Source organism: Moschus berezovskii, chromosome Y (assembly GCF_049115385.1).
Source record: "Moschus berezovskii isolate FMDL1 chromosome Y, NW_MosBer_1.0, whole genome shotgun sequence".
NCBI lineage: Eukaryota > Metazoa > Chordata > Mammalia > Artiodactyla > Moschidae > Moschus > Moschus berezovskii.
The window spans coordinates 6255186-6280740 of NC_142489.1; the positions used below are offsets into that span (position 1 = coordinate 6255186).

Consider the following 25555-nt stretch of genomic DNA (forward strand, 5'->3'; position numbering starts at 1 on the left):
CCCTAGGATACTGGAGTGGGTAGCCTTTCCCTTGTCCAGCATATCCTCCAGACCCCGGAATCGATCCGGGGTCTCCTGCATTGCAGGCAGATTCTTTACCAACTGAGGTATCAGGGAAGCCCTGCTTCAGGGAAGCAGAGCTCTGTTTCATACCAATTCATTTGCCGGGGGGAAATGTGTGGGGACAATCACGAGGTCAGGACTGATGGGAACACTAATAATTTTAACCAACTCCTGGGGATTCCTGCTTCTGTCAGATGACTCTGGTCTGCAAGATTTCTGTAGGATAAGACTCTCTCACCACAGCTGCTTGGCGTTAATTAATCAAAGTGTTTGCAATAATATGGGTAAAGAGCAGCGACATTACAGAAGAAAAAAAATTTTAGTGATACATTTAAAGTGGTGGAACCAACATTTCACACATATGAAATAACAGTGTTACCTTATTGCTTCATCAGGAAGAAGCAGCATTAGTAATGGACTGTGTTTACTTACAAGAGTGTCAGAGTCACTTTTTCTTCACTCCTCTGGACAGTTATCTAGGGAAAAACAAAATGGGAGAAATGAAAGAGCCACTGATTACTAACATTCCCCAGCATTTCCAAGTTTTCTTCCTTCCTTCCTTTCTTGTAATAAAGGATCTTAAAAGAGGTTAAATGTGGAAGAAGACATTTTGAATAAGTTGACTTCTTTTCTGGTTTAAACACAACAGGTGAATGGTATGGGTAGGGGAAAAAGTATAATTCCTTTACCAATGTCGAATAAGTTCAGGACATTTTCCTCCGGAATCCCTTTTTCTCTCACCGTGTTGTCGAACTTCTCTTTGTATTTCGAGTCTACATTATTTCCTTTGCCTGTAAAATCACCGAGCAAAAAACAGAATTGTCGACCCCCGGGAACCCACGGAAATTTCTGAATCTACAGAAGAAGAAATGGAACGTGACAGTCAGATGTTCACTTGTAGAATCTAAGAGCTTTCAATGGTTCCCACGACACAAACATGTGCTTTCTGTCTTAAGAATTGACCCCAGTACAATTTGATGAGTAGGACACCCTACTCTTCAACATCAGGAGCTGGGCCACAAAGACCTGCAAGGATCTTCATGAATTTTGGGCTGAGTCCATCCTAATATGGAACCTACTTGCTTCTCTCACCTCCTCGCATATGTACCTGCCTCTCATATGTTTTTGTACACCAAGCTTAGTAGGAACCACCTTTCTCCCCTTCCACGGACATATTCACCTGATCACACGTAATAACAGTGCTTGATTTACTCTTTCATGAACCTACCATTCTACCCAGCAACCTTTTCTGAAATAGACACCTGTCGTCCGCATGGCACACACACCTCTTAGTGCTCCTGTGCAGTTACTTGAGGGGATATCAGTGTTCATAAGAACAATGCATTTGAAACATGGAACAGGACCAAGATATTTCTTACAAATGTCTGTTCCAAGGCTTACAGTGCATCAGAAAACTGATATTGTATACTAACACATACATATGGAATCTGCATATCTATGGAATCTAGAAAGACGGTACTGATAATGAACTTATTTGCAGGGCATCCGTGGGGAATCAGTCATAGAGAAGAGACATATGTGCATGGGGAGAGGGGAGGAGATGGTGAGGTGTATGGACAGAGAAATATGTAACCTGACATGACCATATGTAGAATAGATAGCCAATGGGAATTTGCTGTATGTCTCAGAGAACTCAAACATAGGCTCTATATCAACATAGAGGGGTGGGAGGGAGATGGGATTCATTTTTAAAAGGGAAGGGACATATATATACCTATTGACTACCCTGTGACTCTGCTAGTAAAGAACTCTCCTGCAATGTGGTGCCCTGGGCTTGATCTGTGGGTTGGGAAGGTACCCTGGAGAAGGGAAAGGCTACCCATTCCAGTATTCTGGCCTGATGAATTCTATGGACTGTATAGTCCATGCGGTCACAAAGAGTCAGACATGACTGAGCAACATTCACACAAGCATATGTAAACCTATGGCTGATTCAAGTTGGTATTTGGCAGAAAACAGTACAATCTATAAAGAAGTTATCCTTCAAGTAAAAAGTAAATAAAATTTTAAACATGAAATAAAGTCAGCTTCATTACAGACATGGCTTGAAATTTGTTGACACATGTAAAATAAAATATTCTAGGAAAACTTCATTTTTTTAAGATTTGAACACATAGGAATCATTGTGAAATGCCTGATAATGTGATATTCTGTACCCTATGGCATCCTGTTTCTTGGTAGATTACCTTCCAGGATCCTTAATTTGGTGAGCATAAACACGCAGGCCTTGCATCCTGAATATGGAATGCTGTCAGCACCTCCTTATATTCTGAATGAAAGTCCTGACAGTGTACGTGTTACATGACAATGGTTATGGGAATTTTAGAATACCATACCTACCAAATAATCCCACCAGTTTTGTCTCCTTGCCATGTCCATCCACGTTGACATCATACACTAAGAGCGTGTTCTCGTCCCCACTAAGGAGTTGAAATTCATTGTGACCCGCGTCTGTGAGAGAGAGAAAAGATACAAACAGCCCCACCTTGACTTGTTGTCAGTTAGATTATTGTGGCACACGGCGGGCATGAAGAACGGGCCATCGTGTATGGACCCACTCACTTCATGCTGCACAGAATGCTACCGTTAACCATGGCCACAGAAGGAGGTATGATTTTCCTCATCCCCACCTTTTCCTACAATTAACCAGTCACTCCTTGCTGTCTTACTAAGATGCTTTATAGGATGTGTGTTCTGAGAAGCGTAAGATGCTTTATAGAACGTGTGTGCTGATAAACCTAACAGATTGCTTTTCTGCATTTTTAAGTATTTATTTTTTGATTTGCTGAGTCTTCCCTGCTGCCTGTGGGCTTTCTCCACTTGTGGTGATGGTGGAGTACAGCCTAATTGTGGTGTGCGGGCTTCTCACTGCAGTGGCTTTTCTTGTTGCTGAGCATAGGCACTGGAGTGCATGAGCTTCAGTAGTTACAGATCGGAGTTCTAGAGAGCAGGATCAGTAGTTGTGGTACATGAGCTTAGTTCCCACACGGCATGTGAGATCTTCTTGGACTAGGGATTGAACCTATGTTTCCTGCCCTGGCTGGCAGATTCTTATCCGCGGGACCAAAAGGGAAGTCCCGAGAGGGTTTTAAGCAGCATACACATATTATCCAATCCAGGTTCAAAAATTATTTGTATTGCTGTGACCCCAGCCATGGAATTGGTTTCTATTGGCCAATGTCAGCCTACCTTGTGTTCATCACCTTCTGTTCTTGAATGGCTCCATCAGGCAGGCCACCTTTTGAGCACTTTAAGTATTGTGTTTCCCGAGCCTTCACACTAGAGTATGATACAGCCCCCTGCCGTGTCTGTTGGTGTGAAGACAGCTTACCTGCTGGGACAGGTAGACAGTGACCTCCTAGTGGTGAGCTCCTTCCCCACCTGGAGCGCTGCCCCTCCACTCTGCCCTGCCCACGTGTCTGGACAAGAAGCAGCTCTGACCTACTGTGTGGCACCGCCACACTCCCTATGTCCTGGCCTCCATCTCACCTTCCTGCAATCACTCAGCAACGTGGAATGTAAAAATGCACATCTGTATTCCCGAAGCCTGCAAACACCACTGCTCAGTGTCTGAGCCACTGAAAATTATCAATGTGCTAAAAAAAAAGAAAAAGAAAAAAGAAAGCATCCAACGCAGCTTCAGACTCTCATAGCCCTGACAAGAATATGCAATTTTCCCAAGGCCATGCTGAGTTCACCAGCCTTGCTCACGTTGGGACAGCTTAATTGAAACTATGAGTGTCCTCAGATTATCAGTGACCACTTGTGGTTCACCATGGATTTACCGAGGTGGACATAGCAACATCAATGAATTGACTGTGATGTTAATGAAGGTGATAGGAAAGTGAGAGCAAACCTATCTTCAGGGCATCAGGTCACCATCAAGGCCACTGCTGGTAACTGGGCCTGAGGTAGCTTCACTTCACTGTTTGTAAACAAACCTGAAGGCTGCACTGGCTGGCCCCTAGAGACCTTCCAAGAAGTCTTGCACTTCTGTTGTCTTCCTTCTTAAGTCACTGTGTAAAATTCAAGCTAAAATGGATTGCAAAAATGGAGAAGAGTAGACAGTGGAAACGTTCATGATTTGGCCAAAAGAAACCGTATAGTGGGAATAAGAAAAATGAAAGCACAATTTTGAAAACCTCAAATATCAGAAGCTATCCAGCAAAGTATGTGGAAATATTTCAGGCATGAATTTTACTAATTTGTGTCTATCGCATATGTACTGTGTGACTTCTTCGTTTAGGAAAGAGTTGTGATCACATATTGACGTGTTTAAATTTTAATCAAACATGATTCCTTTAGGCTGTGTGAAAATAATAATGTTATTTAGGGTCATTATAAAGAGCTCAGAGATACAAAGCTTAGCCAACATGCCCATTGCTTTGCATCAGTTCAGTTCAGTTCAGTTCAGTCGCTCAGTCGTGTCCGACTCTCCGCGACCCCATGAATCACAGCACGCCAGGCCTCCCTGTCCATCACCAACTCCCGGAGTTCACTCAAACTCATGTCCACAGAGTCGGTGATGCCATCCAGCCATCTCATTCTCTGTCGTCCCCTTCTCCTCCCGCCCCCAACCTTTCCCAGCATCAGAGTCTTTTCCAGTGAGTCAACTCGTCGCATGAGGTGGCCAAAGTATTGCAGTTTCAGCTTTAGCATCAGTCCCTCCAATGAACATCCAGGATTGATCTCCTTTAGAATGGACTGGTTGGATCTCCTTGCAGTATAAGGGACTCTCAAGAGTCTTCTCCAACACCACAGTTCAAAAGCATCGATTCTTCGGCGGTCAGCCTTCTTCACAGTCCAACTCTCACATCCATACATGACCACGGGAAAAACCATTGCCTTGACTAGACGGACCTTGGTTGGCAAAGTAATGTCTCTGCTTTTTAATATACTATCAAGGTTGGTCATAACTTTCCTTCCAAGGAGCAAGCGTCTTTTAATTTCATGGCTGCAATCAGCATCTGCAGTGATTTTGGAGCCCAAAAAAACAAAGTCTGACACTGTTTCCACTGTTTTTCCATCTATTTCCCATGAAGTGATGGGACCAGATGCCATGATCTTTGTTTTCTGAATGTTGAGCTTCAAGCCAACCTTTTCACTCTCCTCTTTCACTTTCATCAAGAGGCTTTTGAGTTCCTCTTCACTTTCTGCCATAAGGGTAGTGTCATCTGCATATCTGAGGTTATTGATATTTCTCCCAGCAATCTTGATTCCAGCTTGTGCTTCTTCCAGCCCAGCGTTCCTCATGATGTACTCTGCATATAAGTTAAATAAGCAAGGTGACAATATACAACCTTGACGTACACCTTTTCCTATTTGGAACCAGTCTGTTGTTCCATGTCCAGTTCTAACTGTTGCTTCCTGACCTGCATACAGGTTTCTCAACAGGCAGGTCAGGTCATCTGGGATTCCCATCTCTTTCAGAATGTTCCACAGTTTATTGTGATCCACACAGTCAAAGGTTTTGGCATAGTCAATGAAGCAGAAATAGATGTTTTTCTGAAACTCTCTTGCTTTCTCCATGATCCAGCGGATGTTGGCAATTTGATCTCTGGTGCCTCTGCCTTTTCTAAAACCTGCTTGAACATCTGGGAGTTCACGGTTTACATACTGCTGAAGCCTGGCTTGGAGAATTTTGAGCATGACTTTACTAGCGTGTGAGATGAGTGCAATTGTGCGGTAGTTTGAGCATTCTTTGGCATTGCCTTTCTTTGGGATTGGAATGAAAACTGACCTCTTCCAGTCCTGTGGCCACTGCTGAGTTTTCCAAATCTGCTGGCATATTGAGTGCAGCACTTTCACAGCATCATCTTTCAAGACTTGAAATAGCTCAACTGGAATTCCATCACCTCCACTAGCTTTGTTCGTAGTGATTCTTTCTAAGGCCCACTTGACTTCACATTCCAAGATGTCTGGCTCTAGGTCAGTGATCACGTTATCGTGACTATCTTGGTCGTGAAGATCTTTTTTGTACAGTTCTTCTGTGTATTCCTGCCACCTCTTCTTAATATCTTCTGCTTCTGTTAGGTCCATACCATTTCTGTCCTTTATCGAGCCCATCTTTGCATGAAATGTTCCCTTGGAATCTCTAATTTTCTTGAAGAGCTCTCTTGTTTTTCCTATTCTGTTGTTTTCCTCTATTTCTTTGCATTGATCACTGAGGAAGTCTTTCTTATCTCTCCTTGCTATTCTTTGGAACTCTGCATTCAGATGCTTATATCTTTCCTTTTCTCCTTTGCTTTGCATAGAAGCTGCCTTTTTGGTTGAACTCTCGAAGATTTCCTTGAGTTCAAGTTCCTCCATCTAAATTTGAATGGACTCAGATATTATAAGATTTTTTTAAAAAAGTGATGCTCGGGACTGGTGAACTGGGATGAACCAGAGGGATGGGATTGGGAGGGAGGTGGGAGGGGGGTTCAAGATGTGGGAACACATGTACACCCGGAGCAGATTCTTGTCAATGTATGGAAAACCAATACAATAATGTAAAGTAATTAGCCTCCAATTAAAATTAAAAATAATTTTTAAAAAAGTGAATGGCACTAATATGCCATCTCAATATAGACCCTGGGATCTCAGTTCATAAACCAGTTGTAAATTATCTTTGAGTTTCCTACAAAATAGAAATAATACACTCATGGTTAGCCACGTTGTTCTTGTTGATATTAAATCGCTATGTCATGTCTGACTCTCCATGACCCCATGAACTGTACTGCACCAAGTTCCCTGGCCTCCATGATCTTCCAGAATTTGCTCTAATTCATGTACTTTGAGTCAATACTGCCATCCAAGCATATAATCCTCTGTCATCCCCTTGTCCTCCAGCCTTCAAATTTCCCCAGGATAAGGGTCTTTTGCAATGAGTCAGTTCTTTCCATCAGGTGGCCAACGTACTGGGACTTCAGCTTCAGCATCGGTCCTTCCAATGAATATTCAGGACTGGTTTCCTTTAGAATGGATTGGTTTGATCTCCTTGCAGTCCAAGTCATTCTCAAGAGTCTTCTGCACCACCACCATTCAAAAGCGTCAGTTCTTTGGTGCGCAGCCTTCTTTATGGTCCAACGCCCAAATCCATAAATAAATGTGGGGAAAAAAATAAACATACTGTTGACTAAACGGACCTTTGTTGGAAAAGTGATGTATCTGCATTTTAATAAGCTCTCTTGTGTTGTCATAGCCTTCTTTCCAAATATCAGTTATCTTTTACTACGTGGCTGAAGTCACAATCCATAGAGATTTTCGAATCCAAGAATAGAAAATCTGTCACTGCATCCACTCTTGCACTTTCTATTTGCCATAAAGTGAGGGGACCAGAGGCCATGATCTTCCTGGTTTTGAATGTTGAGTTTGAGACCAGCTTTTTACGTCTCCTCTTGCACCATTATCATGAGACTCTTTAGTTCCTCTTCACTCTCTTCCATAATGTTGTATCATCTGAATATCTGATGCTGTTGCTATTTCTTCCAGCAGTCTTGATACCAGCTGGGCATTCATCCAGCATGACACTCAGCATGATGTACTCTGTATATATGTTATAGAAGTCGCATGACCATATATACTATCTTGTATTCTTTTCCAAATCTTGAACCAATCTGTTGTTGCCTGTCCAGTTCTCACTATTGCTGACTGATCCACATACAGGTTTCTCTGAAGCCTGGTAAGGCAATCCAGGATTACCATATCTTGAAGAATTTTCCACAGTTTGTTGTGATCCACAAAGTGAAAAGTTTTACCATAGTCAATGAAGCAGGAAAAAAATTGTTTTTTTTTTCTGAAACTGCCTTGCTTTCTCCATGATCCAGTGAATGTTGACACTTTGATCGGGCTCATCTGCCTTTTCCAAATAAAGCCTATATTTCTGGAAGTTGTCTGATCATGTACCGTTGAATCTTGACTTGAAGGATATTGAGCACTCACTGGAAAAGACTCTGATGCTGGGAAGGATTGGGGGAGGGAGGGGAAGGATTGGGGAAGGGAGGAGAAGGGGACGACAGAGAATGAAATGGCTGGATGGCATCACCGACTCGATGCACATGAGTTTGAGTGAACTCTGGGAGTTGGTGATGGACAGGGAGGCCTGGCGTACTGTGATTCATGGGGTCGCAAAGGGTCGGACACGACTGAGGGACTGATCTGAACTGAACTGAACCTTGCTCGCATGTGAAGTGAGCATAGCCGTGCGGTAGTTTGAACATTGTTTGTCATGGTCCTTCTTGGAGATTGAAATGGAAACTGACCTTTTCTAGTTCTGTGGCCACTGCCAAGGTTTCCAAAGTTGCTGACACATTGCTTGCAGCCCTTTAACAGCATCAGTTTATAGGATTTTAAAGAGCACAGCTTGAATTCTGTCACCTCCACTAACATTGTTTCATAATGCTTACTAAGACCCACTTAACTTCTAAGTCTAGGATGTCTGGATCTGGTCTCCCTGAGTAACACTCCGTTGAGGGAAGGCTATCCAGTCCCTGACCTCTGATTTTTAGTGGGAGTGGAATTCAGGTGTATGGGGTTAGTGAAGAAAGCTGAGACCAAGATTTCTACCTGAACGTCATCTTTCCAGTGAAACTTCCATACTTACAGTCAATAGCATAAACGTTTCCTTCCTTTGTGCCTGAGACGTATTTTTCTATGCATTCTCCGTTCTTCCTTAAAAACAAAATATATTCATGTTGTTTGATTAACATAATAAAAATTTGGATTCTTTCTGTATGTCACCAAAGAATATGTGTCAGGTATCACCTCAGTGCTGGTGAACAATTTGACCTTCAAAAGAGACGAAATATGTTGTCTGAGATCCAGCATATATCAATCGGCAAGGATGATTTGTCTACCCGCTAAATCTGACTAGTAGTTCCAAAGATAACCACAGACACAAAGCAGGTCGTGTGTAAAGCAATAACTGTTGCGAAATCTAGAATTTTAGGAAGAAAGGAAAAGAATGAACTTTTCCTTTATATGGATTCTGAAAACTGAGAGGCTTAGCCATCAAGACAAACCTTGAGCATGGTCACAACCCTGGCAGTGATTCATTAGACAATGACAGTGAAAGGGTTTGTCACTCAGTTGTGTCTGACTCTCTGCGAACCCATGGACTGTAGCCCACCAATCTCCTCCTCTGTTGTGGGAAACTCCAGGCAAGAAGACTGGAGTGGGCTGCCATTTCCTTCTGCATGGGAATTTCCTGACCCAGAGATGGAATCCGGGTCTCCTGCATTACAGGCAGATTCTTTACCCTCTGAGACACCAGGGAAAGCCCTTATTAGACAATATGAGAGACACCAGGCCTTATTAGACAACATGAAATCCACCAGGCTTTCTTTCACAATATACGAGGCCCCAGGGAAGCCCTCATTAGACAATATGAGAGCCCAAAATCACACAATTTTAAAAAAGTTTAATTTTCTCCAAACACACACTCTTCCTCCATCACAATACCATATGAGGACTAAACTTGAAAGACAAGTGTCTGTATACAGACATATTTCACACTCACACGGACACTTAACAAGCAAACACTTTAGTACACACGATGTGTTTGTACGATATCATGAAGAAATTTTTGGATACACTATATGATAAGTATATATTGTCAGCTCTATAACAGGAGTACGTGGCTTCACATATGTCCTCTGTATATGTATGTGAAAAAGGTGTATTTGGCCCATTTAAAGAATTTTCATTAAACAAATACTAAAAGGGAAATAACTCTACAGGGACTGGATTAATTTTGGAACAGACACCTAGGAAAAGAATGCCCACAGTGAAGTGTGGTGAGTGTTCTTAGTCATTGAAAGTGAAAGTGAAAGTCACTCAGTCATGTTACCTCTTTGCGACCCCATGAACTATAGATTCCATGGAATTCTCCAGGCCAGAATACGGGAGTTGGTAGCCCATCCCTTCTCCAGTGCATCTTCCTGACCCAGGAATTGAACCAGGGTCTCCTGCATTACAGGCAGATTCTTTACCACCTCAGCTATCAGGGAAGCCCTCTGAGTCATTAGGGAATTGAAAGGCATTGAACTCACTGAAAAACAACCACAAAGTGGGAACACAGCAATTATCCAACATAACTGCAAATACAAAAAAAATTTTATCTGAGCAGACAAACTCCTTTCATTTGGCTTGGAAAACGTGATTCCTTGCATATGCAGACACTGATAACTGTTTTAAATTTTGTGCTGAGAGAGGAAGGTGGGGAAGATGATTCAGACTGCATAATTTTCTCACGTGAAGAGCCAAAACTTTTGCAATATGCTGATCTGTTCTTACCTCTGGCTCTAGGCATAGACATTTAATGATAAGTAAAGAAAAGGACACTATGAAAAGGCAAAAAATAGGACACTGGAAGGTGAACTCCCTAGGTCGGTAGGTGCACAGTATGGTACTGGAGATCAGTAGAGAAAGAAGTCCAGAAAGAATGAAGGGATGGCAAAAACAACGCCCATTTGGGGGTGTTACTGGTGATAGAAGTAAGGTCCGATGCTGTAAAGAGCAATATTGCATAGGAACCTGGACTCTTAGGTGCATGAATCAAGACAAATTGGAAGTGGTCAAAAAAGAGACGGCAAGAGTGAACATTGACACTCTAGGAATCAGTGAACTAAAATGGACTGGAATGGGTGAATATTAACTCAGATGAACAATAAACCTACCACTGTGAGCAGGAATCCCTTAGAAGCAATGGAGTAGCCATCATGGTCAACAAAAGAGTCTAGAATTCAGAACTTTGATGCAATCTCAAAAACGACAGAAAGATCTCTGTTCATTTCCAAGGCAAACCAATCAACAGTACGGTAATCCAAGTCTATGCCCCAACCAGTAACATTGAAGAAGCTGAAATAGAATGGCTTTATGAGGACATACAAGACGTTTTAGAACTAGCATCTTAAAAAGAATTCCTTTTCATTATAAGCGACTGGAATGGAAAAGTTGGAAGTCAAGAAGCACCTGGAGTAACAAGCACATTTGGCCTTGGAGTACAGAATGAAGCAGTGCAAAGGCTAATAAGCTTTGCGAAGAGAACGAACTGGTTATAGCAAACAGCCTCTTTCAACAGCACAAGAGAAGACTCTACATATGGACATCACCAGATGGCCAACACTGAGATCAGATAGATTATGTTCTTTCAGCCCAAGATGGAGAAGTTGTATACAGTCCGGCAAAAGAAGAGTGGGACCTGACTGTGGCTCAGATCATGAACTCCATATTGCCAAATTCTGACTTAAATTGAAGAAAGTAGGGAAAACATTTAGACCATTCAGATATGACCTAAATCAAATGCCTTATCATTAAACAGTGGAAGTGAGAAATAGATTTCAGGGACTAGATCTGATACACAGAGTCCCTGATGAAGTATGGAAAGAGGTTCGTGACATTGCATGGGAGACAGGGAGCAAGATCATCCCCAAGGTAAAGAAATGAATAAAAGCAAAATGGCTGTCTGAAGGGCCTTACAAATAGCTGTAAAAAGAAGAGAAGCAAAAAGCAAAGGAGAAAAAGACAGATATACCCATTTGCATGCAGAGTTCCAAAGAATAGCAGGGAGAGATAAGGAAGCCTTCCTCAGTGGTCAGTGCAAAGAAATAGAGGAAAATAATATAATGCGAAAGACTAGCGATCTCTTCAAGAAAAGTAGAGATACTAAGGGAACATCCCATGCAAAGATGGGCACAATAAAGACAGAAATGGACCGAACAGAAGCAGAAGATATAAAGAAGACGTGGCAAGAATACACAGAAAACTGTACAAAAAAGACCTTTTTGGCCGAGATATCATGATGGTGTGATCACTGACCAGGAGCCAGACATCCAGGAATGTGAAGTGAAGATGGCCCACGGAAGCATCACTATGAACAAAGCTAGTGGAGGTGATGCAATTCCAGTTGAGCTATCTCAAATACTAAATGATGATGCTATGAAAGTGCTGCAGTCAATATGGCAATAAATTTGGACTACTCAGCAGTGGCCACAGGACAGGAAAATGCCAGCTTTCAACCCAATGCCAAAAGAAGGGAATAGCAAAGAATGCTCAAACTACCAAACAATCGAACTCATCTCACACACTAGCAAAGTAATGCTCAAAATTCTCCAAGACAGACTTCAACAAGTCATGAATCGTGAACTTCCAGAAGTTCCAGAATGTTTTAGAAAAGGCAGAGGAACCAGAGAACAATTTGACAACATCTGCTGGATCATCAAAAAAGCAAAAGAGTTCCATAAAAGCATCTATTTCGAGTTAACTGACTAGGCCCAAAGCCTTTGTCTGTGTGAATCACAATAAAGTGTGGAAATTCTTAAAGAGGTGGAAATACCGGGCCATCTGACCTCCCTCTTGAGAAACGTATATGCAGGTCAGGAAGCAACAGTTAGAACTGGACATGGGATAACAGACTGGTTCCAAATAGGAAAAGGAGTTCGTCAAGGCTGTATCTATCACCCTGCTTATTTAACTTACATGCAGAGTACATCATGAGAAACACTGGGCTTGCAGAAGTGCAAGCTGGAATCAAGATTGCCAGGAAAAATATTAATAACCACAGATGTGCAGTTGACACCACCCTAATGGCAAAAATAAACAAGAACTAGAGAGCCTCGTGATGAAAGTGAAAGAGGAGAGTAGAAAAGTTGGCTTGAAACTCCACATTTCGAAAACTAAGATCCTGGCATCCGGTCCCATCACTTCATGTGAAATAGATGGAGAAGCAGTGGAAACAGTGTCAGACTTTATTTTTGGGGGCTCCAAAATCACTGCAGATGCTGATGGCAGACAGGAAATTAAAAGACGCTTGCTCATTGGAAGAAAGTTATGACCAATCAAGACGGCATATTAAAAAGCAGAGACATTACTTTGCCAACAAAGGTCTATCTTGTCAAGGCTATGGTTTTTCCAGTTGTCATGTATGGATGTGAGGCTTGGACTGTAAAAAAAAGCTGAGCACCAAAAAATAGATGCTTTTGAACTGTGGTATTGGAGAAGATTCTTGAGAGTCCCTTGAACTGCAAGGACACCCAACCAGTCCATCCCAAAGAAATCAGTCCTGAATATTCATTGGAAAGGCTGATGCTAAGCTGAAAGTCCAATACTCTGGCCACCTAATGTAAAGAACTGACTCTTTGGAAAAAACCCTGAAGCTGGGAAAGATTGAGGGCAAGAGGTGAATGGGACGACAGAGGATGAGATGGTTGGATGGTATTACCGTCTCAATGGACATGAGTTTGGGTGAAGTCTGAGAGTTGTTGAAGGACAGGGAGGCCTGGCTCGCTGCAGTTCATGGGGTCGCAAAGAGACAGACACGACTGAGCGAATGAACTGATGCTATGAACCATATGGTTATATATAATACATAATCGGTGATATATATTTATAAAGCAATATCTCCAAGCATAAAATATTTAGTTGCTTCTGTTCTTAATACTTTTATTCCTCACAATGTATACCTGAGTTTACATATTCCGGTTTTTTTCGGGTGGGGTGGGGTGGGAGATAATGGCAGAACAAATGTGTTGATTTTTGCCATACTTTGCATGTTCCTAGCATACCACCTACATTATACCACTATACCATGTGGTATACTGGTATACCACATTCCATGAATGGTACTTGGATCTCTGTGTGTGTGTGCTTCGTTGCTCTGTCCTGTCTGAACTATTGCGAACCCTTGGACTATAGCCCAGCAGGCATCTCTGTTCATGGGATTCTCCAGGCAAGAATACTGAAGTGGGTCAACATTTCCTTCTCCTGGGGATCTTCCTGACCCAGTGATCGAACTGCTGTCAAGTGCAATGGCAGCGCCTGGAAAAGGACTTGGGAAAGTCACTAGGGGCTCTGACGACTTTGGGAAACTCAGTTATGTTGAAACCTCCCATGAGGAAGCCCGGAGGGCAGAGCTCACTGTGTGCTCTCCCCCTGTTCTCACTTCTGGGCTCAGTGGGAACCGTCTCTTAAAAATTCTGCAGGAAGGGGTCAAGCGCCTGGTGGGGACTGTGTGTTCCAGGACATGAGCCTCTTCCCTCGGCTGTGTCCCTCTTTACTGTAATGAGTTGATGACAGTGAGATTCTGGTTCCCCCTCTCCGCAGAGTTTTCGGGATAATCCCTGGTGCTCACAGGGAAACTGCCCTCCCCCCAGCTCAGTATCCCTGCTCAGCCCCACAGCTCAGGGCGTCTTCCTCTCAACATCAGCCAGAGAGCTGCCTGCAGATGGAGGAGAGACACCCTCCCTCAGGCCAGAGTTTAGAGGTGTTTTCCTTTTGGGTGACTTTTACTTACTTGACATAAAAGTGCATCAGTATTGTTCCATTTTCTTCATCAAGCTCAATGTAACGCATGAAAGCGTGGAATGGCCCCCCCTCGGTGATCTTCTCTTTGTTACTGGCTGATGTGTATTGGGTCAACCATCTTCCTGTAAACTAAAAGCAAAATTCCCTTCATAAATCTTAGTCCATCTCTGTAAATTCTGCTCGATACCATCTCTCAGGAGATTCCCTGCCCTTTCACTTAGCAGAATTTACCTATCTTTATGAACGCAGCCCTAGGTGTAAATCACGTGAAAACTCAAGTCAGGTAAAGGAAATAATTGAGGTATTACTGAGATAGCTTGAGCTATGTTGTCAAACGCAGGAGACCCAATCCAACAGCTGTGTGATCATCCACTGGTTTTGCAAGAGTAGTGAACATACATGAGAGCCGATGAATGGATGCTAGAGATGATACAGACATCACAAACAGCAGGCATAGAGCCAGTGAATGGAGCAATTTTCAGTTGCAGGGAGATGGCGAGACTTAGCAGTCCACATGACCAAACCTCGAAAAGGACACTCACACGGATACACGCTAAGAACTCCTCCCAATCTTGGACCACCGTTCAAATGCCCTGGTACCTGTGAGGCGTCTGTCTGAGCTTCACTTTGACTGGCAACAAGCAGACCGAGGACAAGACTGAAAAGCAGAGCCTTAATCTTGTTGACTCTCGTGGCCTTTCTGCTCTAGAAGCTGAGGGTGTCCCAGTGGTTGGTGATGATGCAAAAGTGCTGCCACTTTTGGAGCCTGCATCTGTTGGCGTGACACATCATGAACCAATGCTTGTTTCTCTTATGACCACAGTTAAAACAGAGGGCATCTTCAGTATCCTGGTTGGCAGAGATAAACTTTTCTGGCATTCTGTCATTTTAATAACGATATTTGTTTTAAGAGAAGCATATGTGGATGTGGGCATTTGACCTTTAAAGCGAGAAACTGCAGTACGTCCAATATTGCAAGAGGACAATTATTTATTTTTCTGCTTATCACGAGATCCAAAATGAGATGAGCTGTCCAAGGTACATATCCCTCACTTCCGCATGGTTCTGTTAATATGCAGGTTATTGTGTAAGATTTATTTTCTAAAAGTAATGATTGACTGTGTGGTTTATCCAAGGGAACACCATTTCCAAAGAGACCCTTGGAAAGAATCCTATTATTCTGAGGTGGGGAGCAGGTCAGCACAGAGTATTTGTAACCTTCTCCTGCCCCAATGTGGGCTTTTTTCTCCTAAGTAGTAAGAGGTCGTTCTGGTAATGCACTGCTTCAAGTCATCTGAACAAGGCATATCAGTAGTTTATTTTCAGTGATTTCTCTACAGACCCCTTTTTACCCATTTAATCCTTAATATAATATTTACTCACTAACTCAGTTGTTTTTCCCAGTGAGCAAAAAAGGCTGGACAGCAGTTCTTGAAATTTTTAGAATTTTTAATGGAAAAAACAAATTTCCTAACTCAAGATCCCAGAAACAGTGAGTCATTTTGTTCACCTTTTTAAATTAAAATTTACTTATTTTCATCTTTATTTACTGCTTTTTTTTTGTCAAATAAATACTTTAAATGATTTTTTTTCTTAGTACAGAAAAGAAGAAATGAGATTCAGATTTCCTGAGTCAACGAAGTGAGAACTGACCCAGTGCTGTCTGCTCCTGCGACTGATTGGAGATCAGATTCATTCATTTCAATTGAATTCAGACCTTTGAGGAGAGTTTGTCGTCTCAAGGGTGTCCTCAGCTCACATCCTCAGAGGATCACTTCCCTTCATGTTCACATGGACCGAAAATAGTATCTATATTTTATCCTTTTACTCTCTTTTCTTTCAGTTGCAAAGTCATGTTATCTCCATTGTTCATGCATTCCTCTGTATATTATCGTGTCATATTTTCAGCTGGAAAGTCTGCGTGATTGAAGGTTTCATGTCTCTGAATATCCTGAAACCGTTTCCTCTCCTTGTTCTTTCACCCAGATATTAATTTAATTTTTTTTTTTGGTCTGTTTCTTTATCTAGGCTGCCCCCATGCAGCATGCAGGTTCTTAGTTCTCCAACAGGGATGAAACCCGTATGAACCCTATACTCTGTGCAGGGGAATGACAGGATCCTAACCACTGGACCACCAGAGAAGTCTCTGACTCGGATAAATTTCAGTGGTCCAGTGATCCCAGCTAACACCCCTTATCAACCCATCATCACCCTTCCATCTCTACTTTTCTACCGCCAGCATTCCCAGGGTTTCCTTTTGGACTCTTACCAACATGTGTCCCCTGGGAGTGTATCCTAGGCCCATCCCATCTTAGGAAGTCTTTCTAACTGCCAATCAAGGGGAGATTAGACACTAATTCTTCTCAGAGATTCTTGCGACAGTTGCAGTAATCGTGTTGGTTTCCACTTGTCTCCGTACTCTTCTTCCCTCCCGGTGCTCACACTCTGTTCTCTATATCTGCCTCTCTGTTTCTTCCGTACAAACGATATGCAGCTGATGAGAAGGTGGCGAAACACAGGGAGCACAGAGAGGCGCTCTGTGGTGACCTGGAGGGGTGAGATGCAGTGAGGGGAGGGGGCTCAAAAAGGATGTGATTAATGAATAATTACGGCTGATTTCCAATGTTGTATGGCAGGAGCCCAGAGAACATTGTAAAACATTCTCCACCAATTAAAAGATAGAATTGAAAAGAAATAAGATTTCATTCTTAAGGAAACTGATTAAAAAAATCCTATTGTTTTATACTGCAAAGTCTCGTATGCCCTTTCATCCCAACTCTCTTTAATATTGGTGAAAATGTAGGCAATAGAATAATAAATAAAACCAGAACCATCCTATAAAAACAGTACTGCTGTAATTCCCTCCAAATAAGGCTAAGTACTGCTTGTTACAGCTTCCTGTTTTCTCCTCAAATTTATGCATATTTTTGTAACTGAGAAGCCTCTAACAACAGGTTATTAATTTTGCTTTACTTTTCTGTTTTTTCTTTTTTTTAATTTTTCTTTCTGTAATCACTGTTTTTACATTTTAGATTGCGCAACTCCTAACTAAACAGTGCTAGGAGGACTATTGATCTTGGCCACTCAAAATTCCAGGTTGCCTCAAGGATACATGGTCAAGGTTGCAATGCAGTTAGAGTCTAAAGTTGAACCAACAAAACACAAGCCCACTATTTTTAAGAAAGTAATTGTATATATGACTGTTATTACACAAATATAGTACTAGATTTATTTCTGCATTAATTTATTTGTCTGCACCAGGTCTCAGTTGCTGCATGCAAAATCTTTGTTTCATCACAGCTGGGATCTTTAGTCATGGCACATGGGCTCTCTAGTTGTCCTACTGACAGACCAGTGAATCCGAGAAAGGTGTTGGGGAGGCAAGCAATAGGAATTACTTTGGACAGTCGGCTGAGAAGATGGTAGAAGAATGTCTCGAAGTAAACATCTTGTCAGGGTCTGGAGGCCAGGTTCTTGTATAGAGCTGAGGGAGAGCAGTGATGACAAACTAAAGTCAAAAGGCAGAATAGCACGTGAGAGTCAGTGAGGAAGTAAAGTAAAAAGGATTTTCAGTCTTGCAGATCATCCCAGAATGGGCCAGCCTTCGGAATGTGTGTGGTAATTTCTTTTATTTCTTTAATTTATTTTTATTGAAGGCTAAATATTTTACAATATTATATTGGCTGCTTTTGCCATACATTGACATGAATCTGCCCTGGGTGTACATGAGTTCCCCTTCTTCAACCCCTCCCTCCTCCCTCCTCTCCTTATCCTTCCTCTGGGTCATCCCTGCACACCAGCCCTGAGCATCCTGTAACATGCATGGACCCTGAACTGGCGATTCATTTCACATATGATAATATACATGTTTCAATGCCATTCTCCCAAATCATCCCACCCTCACTCTCTCCCACAGAGTCCCAAAGACTGTTCTATACATCTGTGTCTCTATTGCTGTCTTGTATACAGGGTTGTCATCTCCATCTTTCTAAATTCCATATATATGCATTAGTATACTGTGTTGGTGTTTTTCTTTCTGGCTTACTTCACTCTGTATAATAGGCTCTAGTTTCATCTACCTCATTAGAACTGATTCAAATGCATTCTTTTTAATGGCTGAGTAATACTCCATTGTGTACGTGTACCAAAGCTTTCTTATCCATTTTTGTGCAAGTGGACATCTAGGTTGCTTCCATGTCCTGACTGTTATAAACAGTGCTGCGATGAATATTGGGGTACACGTGTCTCTTTCAATTCTGGTTTCCTTAGTGTGTATGCCCAGGAATGCGACTGCTGGATCATATGGCAGTTCTATTTCCACTTTTTTGAGGAATCGCCACACTGTTCTCCATAGTGGCTGTACTAGTTTGCATTCCCACCAACAGTGTAAGAGGGTTCCCTTCTCTCCACACCCTCTCCAGCATTTATTGCTTGTAGACTTTTGGATAGCAGCCATTCTGCCTGGTGTGAAATGGTATCTCATTGTGGTTTTGATTTGCATTTCTCTGATTATGAGGGATGTTGACCATTTTTTCGTGTTTGTTAGCCACCTGTATGTCTTCTTTGGAGAAATGTCTCTTTAGTTCTTTGGCCCATTGTTTGATTGGGTGGTTTATTTTTCTGGAATTGAGCTGCAGGTGTTGCTTGTATATTTTAGAGATTAATTCTTTGTCAGTTATTTCATTTGCTATGATTTTCTCCCATTCTGAAGGCTGTCTTTTCACCTTGCATATAGTTTCCTTTGTTGTGCAGAAGCTTTTAATTTTAATTAGGTACCATTTGTATGTTTTTTCTTTTATTTCCAATATTCTGGTAGGTGGGTCATGGAGGATCCTGCTGTGATTTATGTCGGAGTGTGTTTTGCCTATGTTCTCCTCTAGGGGTTTTATAGTTTCTGGTCTTACATTGAGATCGTTCATCAATTTGGAGTTTATTTTTGTGTATGGTGTTAGGAAGTGTTCTGGTTTCATTCTTTTACAAGTGGCTGACCAGTTTTCCCAGCATCACTTGTTAACGATACTGTCTTTTCTCCATTTTATATTCTTGCCTCCTTTGTCAAAGATAAGGTGTCCATAAGTGCCTGGATTTATCTCTGGGCTTTCTATTTTGTTCCATTGGTCTATATTTCTGTCTTTATGCCAGTACCATACTGTCTTGATGACTGTGGCTTTGTTATACAGCCTGAAGTTCGGCAGGTTGATTCCCCCAGTTCCATTTTTCTTCCTCAAGATTGCTTTGGCTATTCAAGGTTTTTTGTATTTCCATACAAATTGTGAGATTATTTGTTCTAGCTCTGTGAAAAATATTGTTGGTAGCTTGGTAGACATTGCATTGAATGTATAAATTACTTTGAGTAGTATACTCATTTTCACAATATTTTTTCTTCCAATCCTCGAACACGGTATATATTTCCATCTATTAGTGTCCTCTCTGTTTTCTTTCACCAGGGTTTTATAGTTCTCTATGTACAGGTCTTTTGTTTCTTTAGGTAGATATATTCCTAAGTATTTTATTCTTTTCATTGCAACAGTGAATGGAATAGTTTCCTTAATTTCTCTTTCTATTTTCTCATTATTAGTGTATAGGAATGAAGAGATTTCTGTGTGTTGATTTTATATCCTGCAACTTTACTGTAATCATTGATTAGCTCTAGTAGTTTTCTGGTAGAGTCTTTAGGGTTGTCTGTGTAGAGGATCATGTCATCAGCGAACAGTGAAAGTTTTACTTCTTCTTTTCCAATGTGGATTCCTCTTATGTCTTTTTGTGCTCTGACTGCTGTGGCCAAAGCTTCTAAAACTATGTTGAATAGTAGTGGTGAGAGTGCGCACCCTTGTCTTTTCCTGACTTTAGGGGAAATGCTTTCAGTTTTTCACCATTGAGGATAATGTTTGCTGTGATTTTGTCATATATAGCTTTTCTTATGTTGAGGTATGTTCCTTCTATTCCCAACTTCTAGAGGGTTTTTAATCATAAATGGATGTTGAATTTTGTTGAAGGCTTTCTCTACATCTACTGAGATAATCATATGATTTTTATTTTTCAGTTTGTTAATTTGGTGTATTACGTTGATTGATTTGCGGATATTGAAGAATCCTGGCATCCTTGGGATAAAGCCCACATGGTCATGATGTATGATCTTCTTATTGTGCTGTTGGATTCTGATTGCTAGAATTTTGTGAAGGATTTTTGCATCTACGTTCATCAGTGATATTTTCCTGTAGTTTTCCTTTTATGTGGGATCTTTACCAGGTTTTGGGATTGGTGTGATGGTGGCCTCATAGAATGAGTTTGGAAGTTTCCCTTCCTCAGCAATTTTCTGGAAGAGTTTGAGTAGAATAGGTGTTAGCTCTTCTCTAAATTTTTGGTAGAATTCAGCTGTGAAGCCGTCTGGACCTCGGCTTTTGTTTGCTGGAAGATTTCTGATTACCGTTTCAATTTCTATGCTTGTGATGGGTCTGTTCAGATTTTCTATTTCTTCCTGGTTCAGTTTTGGAAAGTTGTACTTTTCTAAGACTTTGTCCATTTCTTCCAAGTTGTCCATTTTATTGCATATAATTGCTGATAGTATTCTCTAATGATCCTTTGTATTTCTGTGTTGTCAGTTGTGATCTCTGCATTTTCATTTCTAATTTTATTGATTTGGTTCTTGTCCCTTTGTTTCTTGATGAGTCTGGCTAGTGGTTTGTCAATTTTATTTACCCTCTCTAAGAACCAGCTTTCGGTTTTGTTTTTTGCTATGGCCTCTTTTCCTTCTTTTGCATTTATTTCTGCCCTAATGTTTCAGATTACTTTCCTTCTACTAACCCTGGGGTTCTTCATTTCTTCCTTTTCTAGTTTCTTTAGGTGTAGAGTTCGGTTATTTAGTTGACTTTTTACTTGTTTCTTCAGGTGTGCCTGTATTGCTATGAACCTTCCCTTTAGCACTGCTTTTACAGTGTCCCAGAGGTTTTGGGTTGTCGTGTTTTCACTTTCATCATTTCTATGCATATTTTGATTTCTCTTTTGATTTGTTTGTGATTTGTTCATTATTCAGCCGCGTGTTGTTCAGCCTCCATATGTTGGCATTTTTAATAGTTTTTCTCGCGTAATTGAGATCTAATATTACTGCATTGTGGTCAGAAAAGATGCTTGGAATGATTTCAATGTTTTTGAATTTACCAAGGCTAGATTTATGGCCCAGGATGTGATCTATCCTGGAAAAGGTTCCATGTGCGCTTGAGAAAAAGGTGAAATTCATTGTTTTGGGGTGAAATGACCTATAGATATCTACTAAGTCTAACTGGTCTATTGTATCATTTAAAGTTTGTGTTTCCTTGTTAATTTTCTGTTTAGTTGATCTATCCATAGATGTAAGTGGGGTGCTAAAGTCGCCCACTATTATTGCATTGTTGTTAATATCCCCTTTCATACTTGTTAGTAATTGTCTTACATATTGCGGTGCTCCTATGTTGGGTGCATAAATATTTATAATTGTTATATCTTCTTCTTGGATTGATCCTTTGATCTTTACGTAGTTTTCTTCTTTGTTTCTTTTCACAGTCTTTGTTTTAATCTCTATTTTATCTGATATGAGTATTGCTACTCCTGCTTTCTTTTGGTCTCTATTTGCGTGGAATATCATTTTCCAGCCCTTCACTTTCAGTCTGTATGTGTCCCTCGTTTTGAGATGGGTTTCTTGTAGACAACATCTATGGGGGTCTTGATTTTGTATCCATTCAGCCAGCCTTTGTCTTTTGTTTAGGGCATTCAACCCATTTACGTTGAAGGTAGTTATTGATAAGTACGATACCATAGCCATTTTCTTTATTGCTTTGGGTTCAAGTTTATACACCCTTTCTGTGCTTGCTGTCTAGAGAAGATCCTTTAGCATTTGTTGGAGAGCTGTTTTGGTGATGCTGAATTCTCTCAGCTTTTGCTTCTCTGTAAAGCGTTTGATTTCTCCTTCATATTTGCATGAGATCCTTGCTGGGTACAGTAAGGCGTTAGGTTATTTTCTTTCATCACTTTAAGTATGTCTTGCCATTCCCTCCGGGCCTGAAGAGTTTCTGTTGAAAGATCAGCTGTTATCCTTATGGGAATCCCCTTGTGTGTAATTTCCTGCTTTTCTCTTGCTTCTTTTAATATTTGTTCTTTGTGTTTGATGTTTATTAATTGGATTAATTTGTGTCTTGGGGTATTTCGCCTTGGGTTTATCCTGTTGGGGACTCTCTGGGTTTCTTGGACTTGGGTGATTATTTCTTTCCCTTTTTTTAGGACAGTTTTCAAGTATTATCTCCTCATGGTCTTTCTTTTTGTCTACTTCTTTTTCTGGGAATCCTATGGTTCGAATGTTGGGAAGTTTAGCATTGTCCCAGAGTTCTCTAAAATTGTCCTCATTTCTATCAATTCGTTTTTCTTTTTTCCTCGCTGGTTCATTTATTTCTACAATTCTATCTTCTAGCTCGCTTATCCTGTCTTCTGCCTCTGTTATTCTACTGTTTGTTCCCTCCAGAGTGTTTCTGATCTCATCTATTGCATTTTTCATTGTATATTGACTTTTTATTTCCTCTAAATCCTTATGGAATCTTTCTTGCATCTTCTCAATACTTTTCCCCAGGTTATCTATCTGTAACTCCATTTTGCTTTCAAGATTTTGAATCATTTTCACCAGCAAAATTCAAGATTCTTTATCAGGTAGATTCCCTATATCTTCCTCTTTTGTTTGTGTTGGTGGGCATTTATCTTGTTCCTTTACTTCCTGGATATTTCTCTGCCTCTTCATCTTGCTTACATTGCCTTGCTTGGGGTGGCCTTTCCGTCTTCTGGCCGTTTGTGGAGTTCTCTTTATTATGTAGTTTCCTCACTGTGTGTGGAGTTGGACGGGTGACTTGTCAAGCTTCCCTGGTTAGGGCAGCTTGTGTCAGTGTTCTGTTGAGAGGAGCTGGATTTCTTCTCTCTGGAGTGTAATGAATTGTCCAGTAATGAGTTATGAGATGTCAGTGGGTTTGGAGTGACTTTTGGCAGCCTGTATATTGAAGCTCAGGGCTATTTTCCTGTGTTGCTGGAGAATTTGCGTGGTATGTCTAGCTCTGGAACTTGTTGACCCTTGGGTGGTGTTTGGTTTTAGTGTAGGTATGGAGGCAGTTGATGAGCTCCTATCGATTAATTTTCCCTGGAGTCAGGAGTTCTCTGATATTCTCAAGATTCGGGCTTAAGCCTCTTCCCGCTGGTTTTCGGTCTTATTCTTGGAGTAACCTCTAGACTTCTCTATCTGTCATTTCCAAGGTGGTTCCCTCTGTATTAGCTTCTGCTTGGTGGTCTATTCAGTGTCTACTTTCAGCCCTGACACTAGGGGGCGGTGGTGGACACTTTTTAAGGGTAAGTTTTTCAGTCTTTTTCTGGGAAGGGAGGAATGCTGCAGGCAAATATCTCTGGAGTCTGTGGGGAGTTCTCGCAGTGTCTCAGCCACAATGGGTTTGTCCCCACTCACAGCATGTGTGCTGTACCAGTCTACAATGCACAGTCTCTAGGTGCTCTGCTGGGAACTGTCCGAGGCCAGAGCTGGGTTGTATGCACTTCCCAGGTCTGAGTGGCTCAAGTTCAGTTTCTCGGGTACTCCACACAGGCGCAGGCTTCGTTGGGCCTGCGTTTTGTGCCTTCCCCGGTCCAAGCAGCGCAGGTGACCAGGTGTTTTTTCAGTGTGGTCTCTGTAACTTATGGCCTCCCCAGTCCCTTCCATTTGGTTTTCTGTGTGTACAACCGACGCAATTTTTGAGGCGGATAGCTACCGGCCCGAGCGCAAGAAGTCTTGATTAGCAACAAAGCCAGCCTGCAGTTTGGTATCGGATGCATTTCTGAGGCCGTGGTTGTTCCCTCTGGCTCTGGTTGCACTCCCTGCCTGTCTCGGAGGGGGATGAGGTTCTTTGTTCTGTGAGCGGGGCTGGCAGAGTCTTAGGTTAGGTCTTTCCACCTTTTCACGATGGAAGCTATCCCAGTCTGCTTTGCTATCCCCAGTTAGTTCTCTCAGATGGTTCTCGTGGCATTTATGCCCAGTCCTCTCTCTAAGCAGTTCAGCCGACTCCTCCCTGCCCAGCCCCCTCTTGCTAATGGCGGATGCAGGCGTCTGCGCTGCTTCTCCTCTTGGAGTTAATGTTTGGCGGGTAATCTGTGGGTTTTAATTCTTTCTTTCTTTTTCTGGCTGGTAATGTGGCCCTCTGAGGTTCCAAGGCTTGCCACAGACTCGCCAGTGAGTGTTTCCTGGTGTTTGGAAACTTCACTCTTTTTAAAGCCTCCCTAGCCTGGACGGAGCACCGTCCTTACTTCTTTTGTGTCTCTTTTTATCTTTGATGTTTTTTCCTACCTCCTTTTGAAGACAATGGACTGCTTTTCTGGGTGCCTGATGTCCTCTGCCAGCATTCAGAAGTTTTTTGGTGGACTTTACTCTGCCTTAAAATGTTCTTTTGATGAATTTGTGGGGGAGAAAGTGGTCTCTCCGTCCTGTTCCTACACTATCTTGTTCCCTTCCCCTGGGTAATTTCTTCTTTTCATAGCTGGGTAGGGTCAGTTTATCTCCCTGTGAGCTGAGAAAAGGCACTTTCACAGTCAGGCTGAAGGGTAGTGCCTTCTGAGGCAGGCCATAAGATATGATTATAGTAAGAATGGCAACAGAAAGCAAGTTAAAGAAACAGTTACAAATGGACTCACCTTTGGTTCTTCGCTAAGTTCGACACTCTCACAGTCCATTCCACAATCTTATGGAAAAAGTGGGTAGTGGCTGTTCTGCTTCATCAGAAGGACGCTTCTGGGAGTGTCAAGGGACGGGGCTCTGAGTGTGGGTATGGCATAATTCCTCCTGGAGGAGGCCGCCATTAACCCCACCATAGAGTTGCCAGAACTTACACAGGACTCGAAATAGACTCTTGGAGGGTACAGCAGGAATTTGTGCACCAGGACCCAGGAAAAAGGAACAGTGACCCCACAGGAGACTGTCCCGGACTTGCCTGTGGGTGTCCGGGAGTCTCGTGGGTGAAAGTGTGGATTGGTTCTGGCCTGCTCAGGGTTAAGCACAGGAACTCTAGCAGTACATGCATGGGAATATTTGAGGGAGGTCACCATTATCTTCAATACTTGCACCATAGTTTGGCCCCGAGGGAACACAGCTCCACCCATCAACAGAAAACTGGATTAAAGATTTAGTGAGCAGGGCCTC

The 25555-nt window shown here is 41.9% G+C and overlaps 1 protein-coding gene across 1 annotated transcript; it reads right to left on the reverse strand.

Moving 5' to 3' along the window:
- Window positions 1-519: 519 nt before the first annotated feature.
- LOC148773027 (odorant-binding protein-like) lies at window positions 520-25089 on the reverse strand. The gene is made up of 8 exons (XM_088834378.1): window positions 25051-25089; window positions 16810-16914; window positions 14968-15072; window positions 14357-14496; window positions 8669-8736; window positions 2425-2535; window positions 753-854; window positions 520-539 (listed from the first exon to the last, which is right to left on the reverse strand). The coding sequence occupies exons 1-8, from the start codon at window positions 25087-25089 to the stop codon at window positions 520-522; spliced, it is 690 nt and encodes a 229-aa protein (XP_088690504.1).
- Between the last annotated feature and the right edge of the window lie 466 nt (window positions 25090-25555).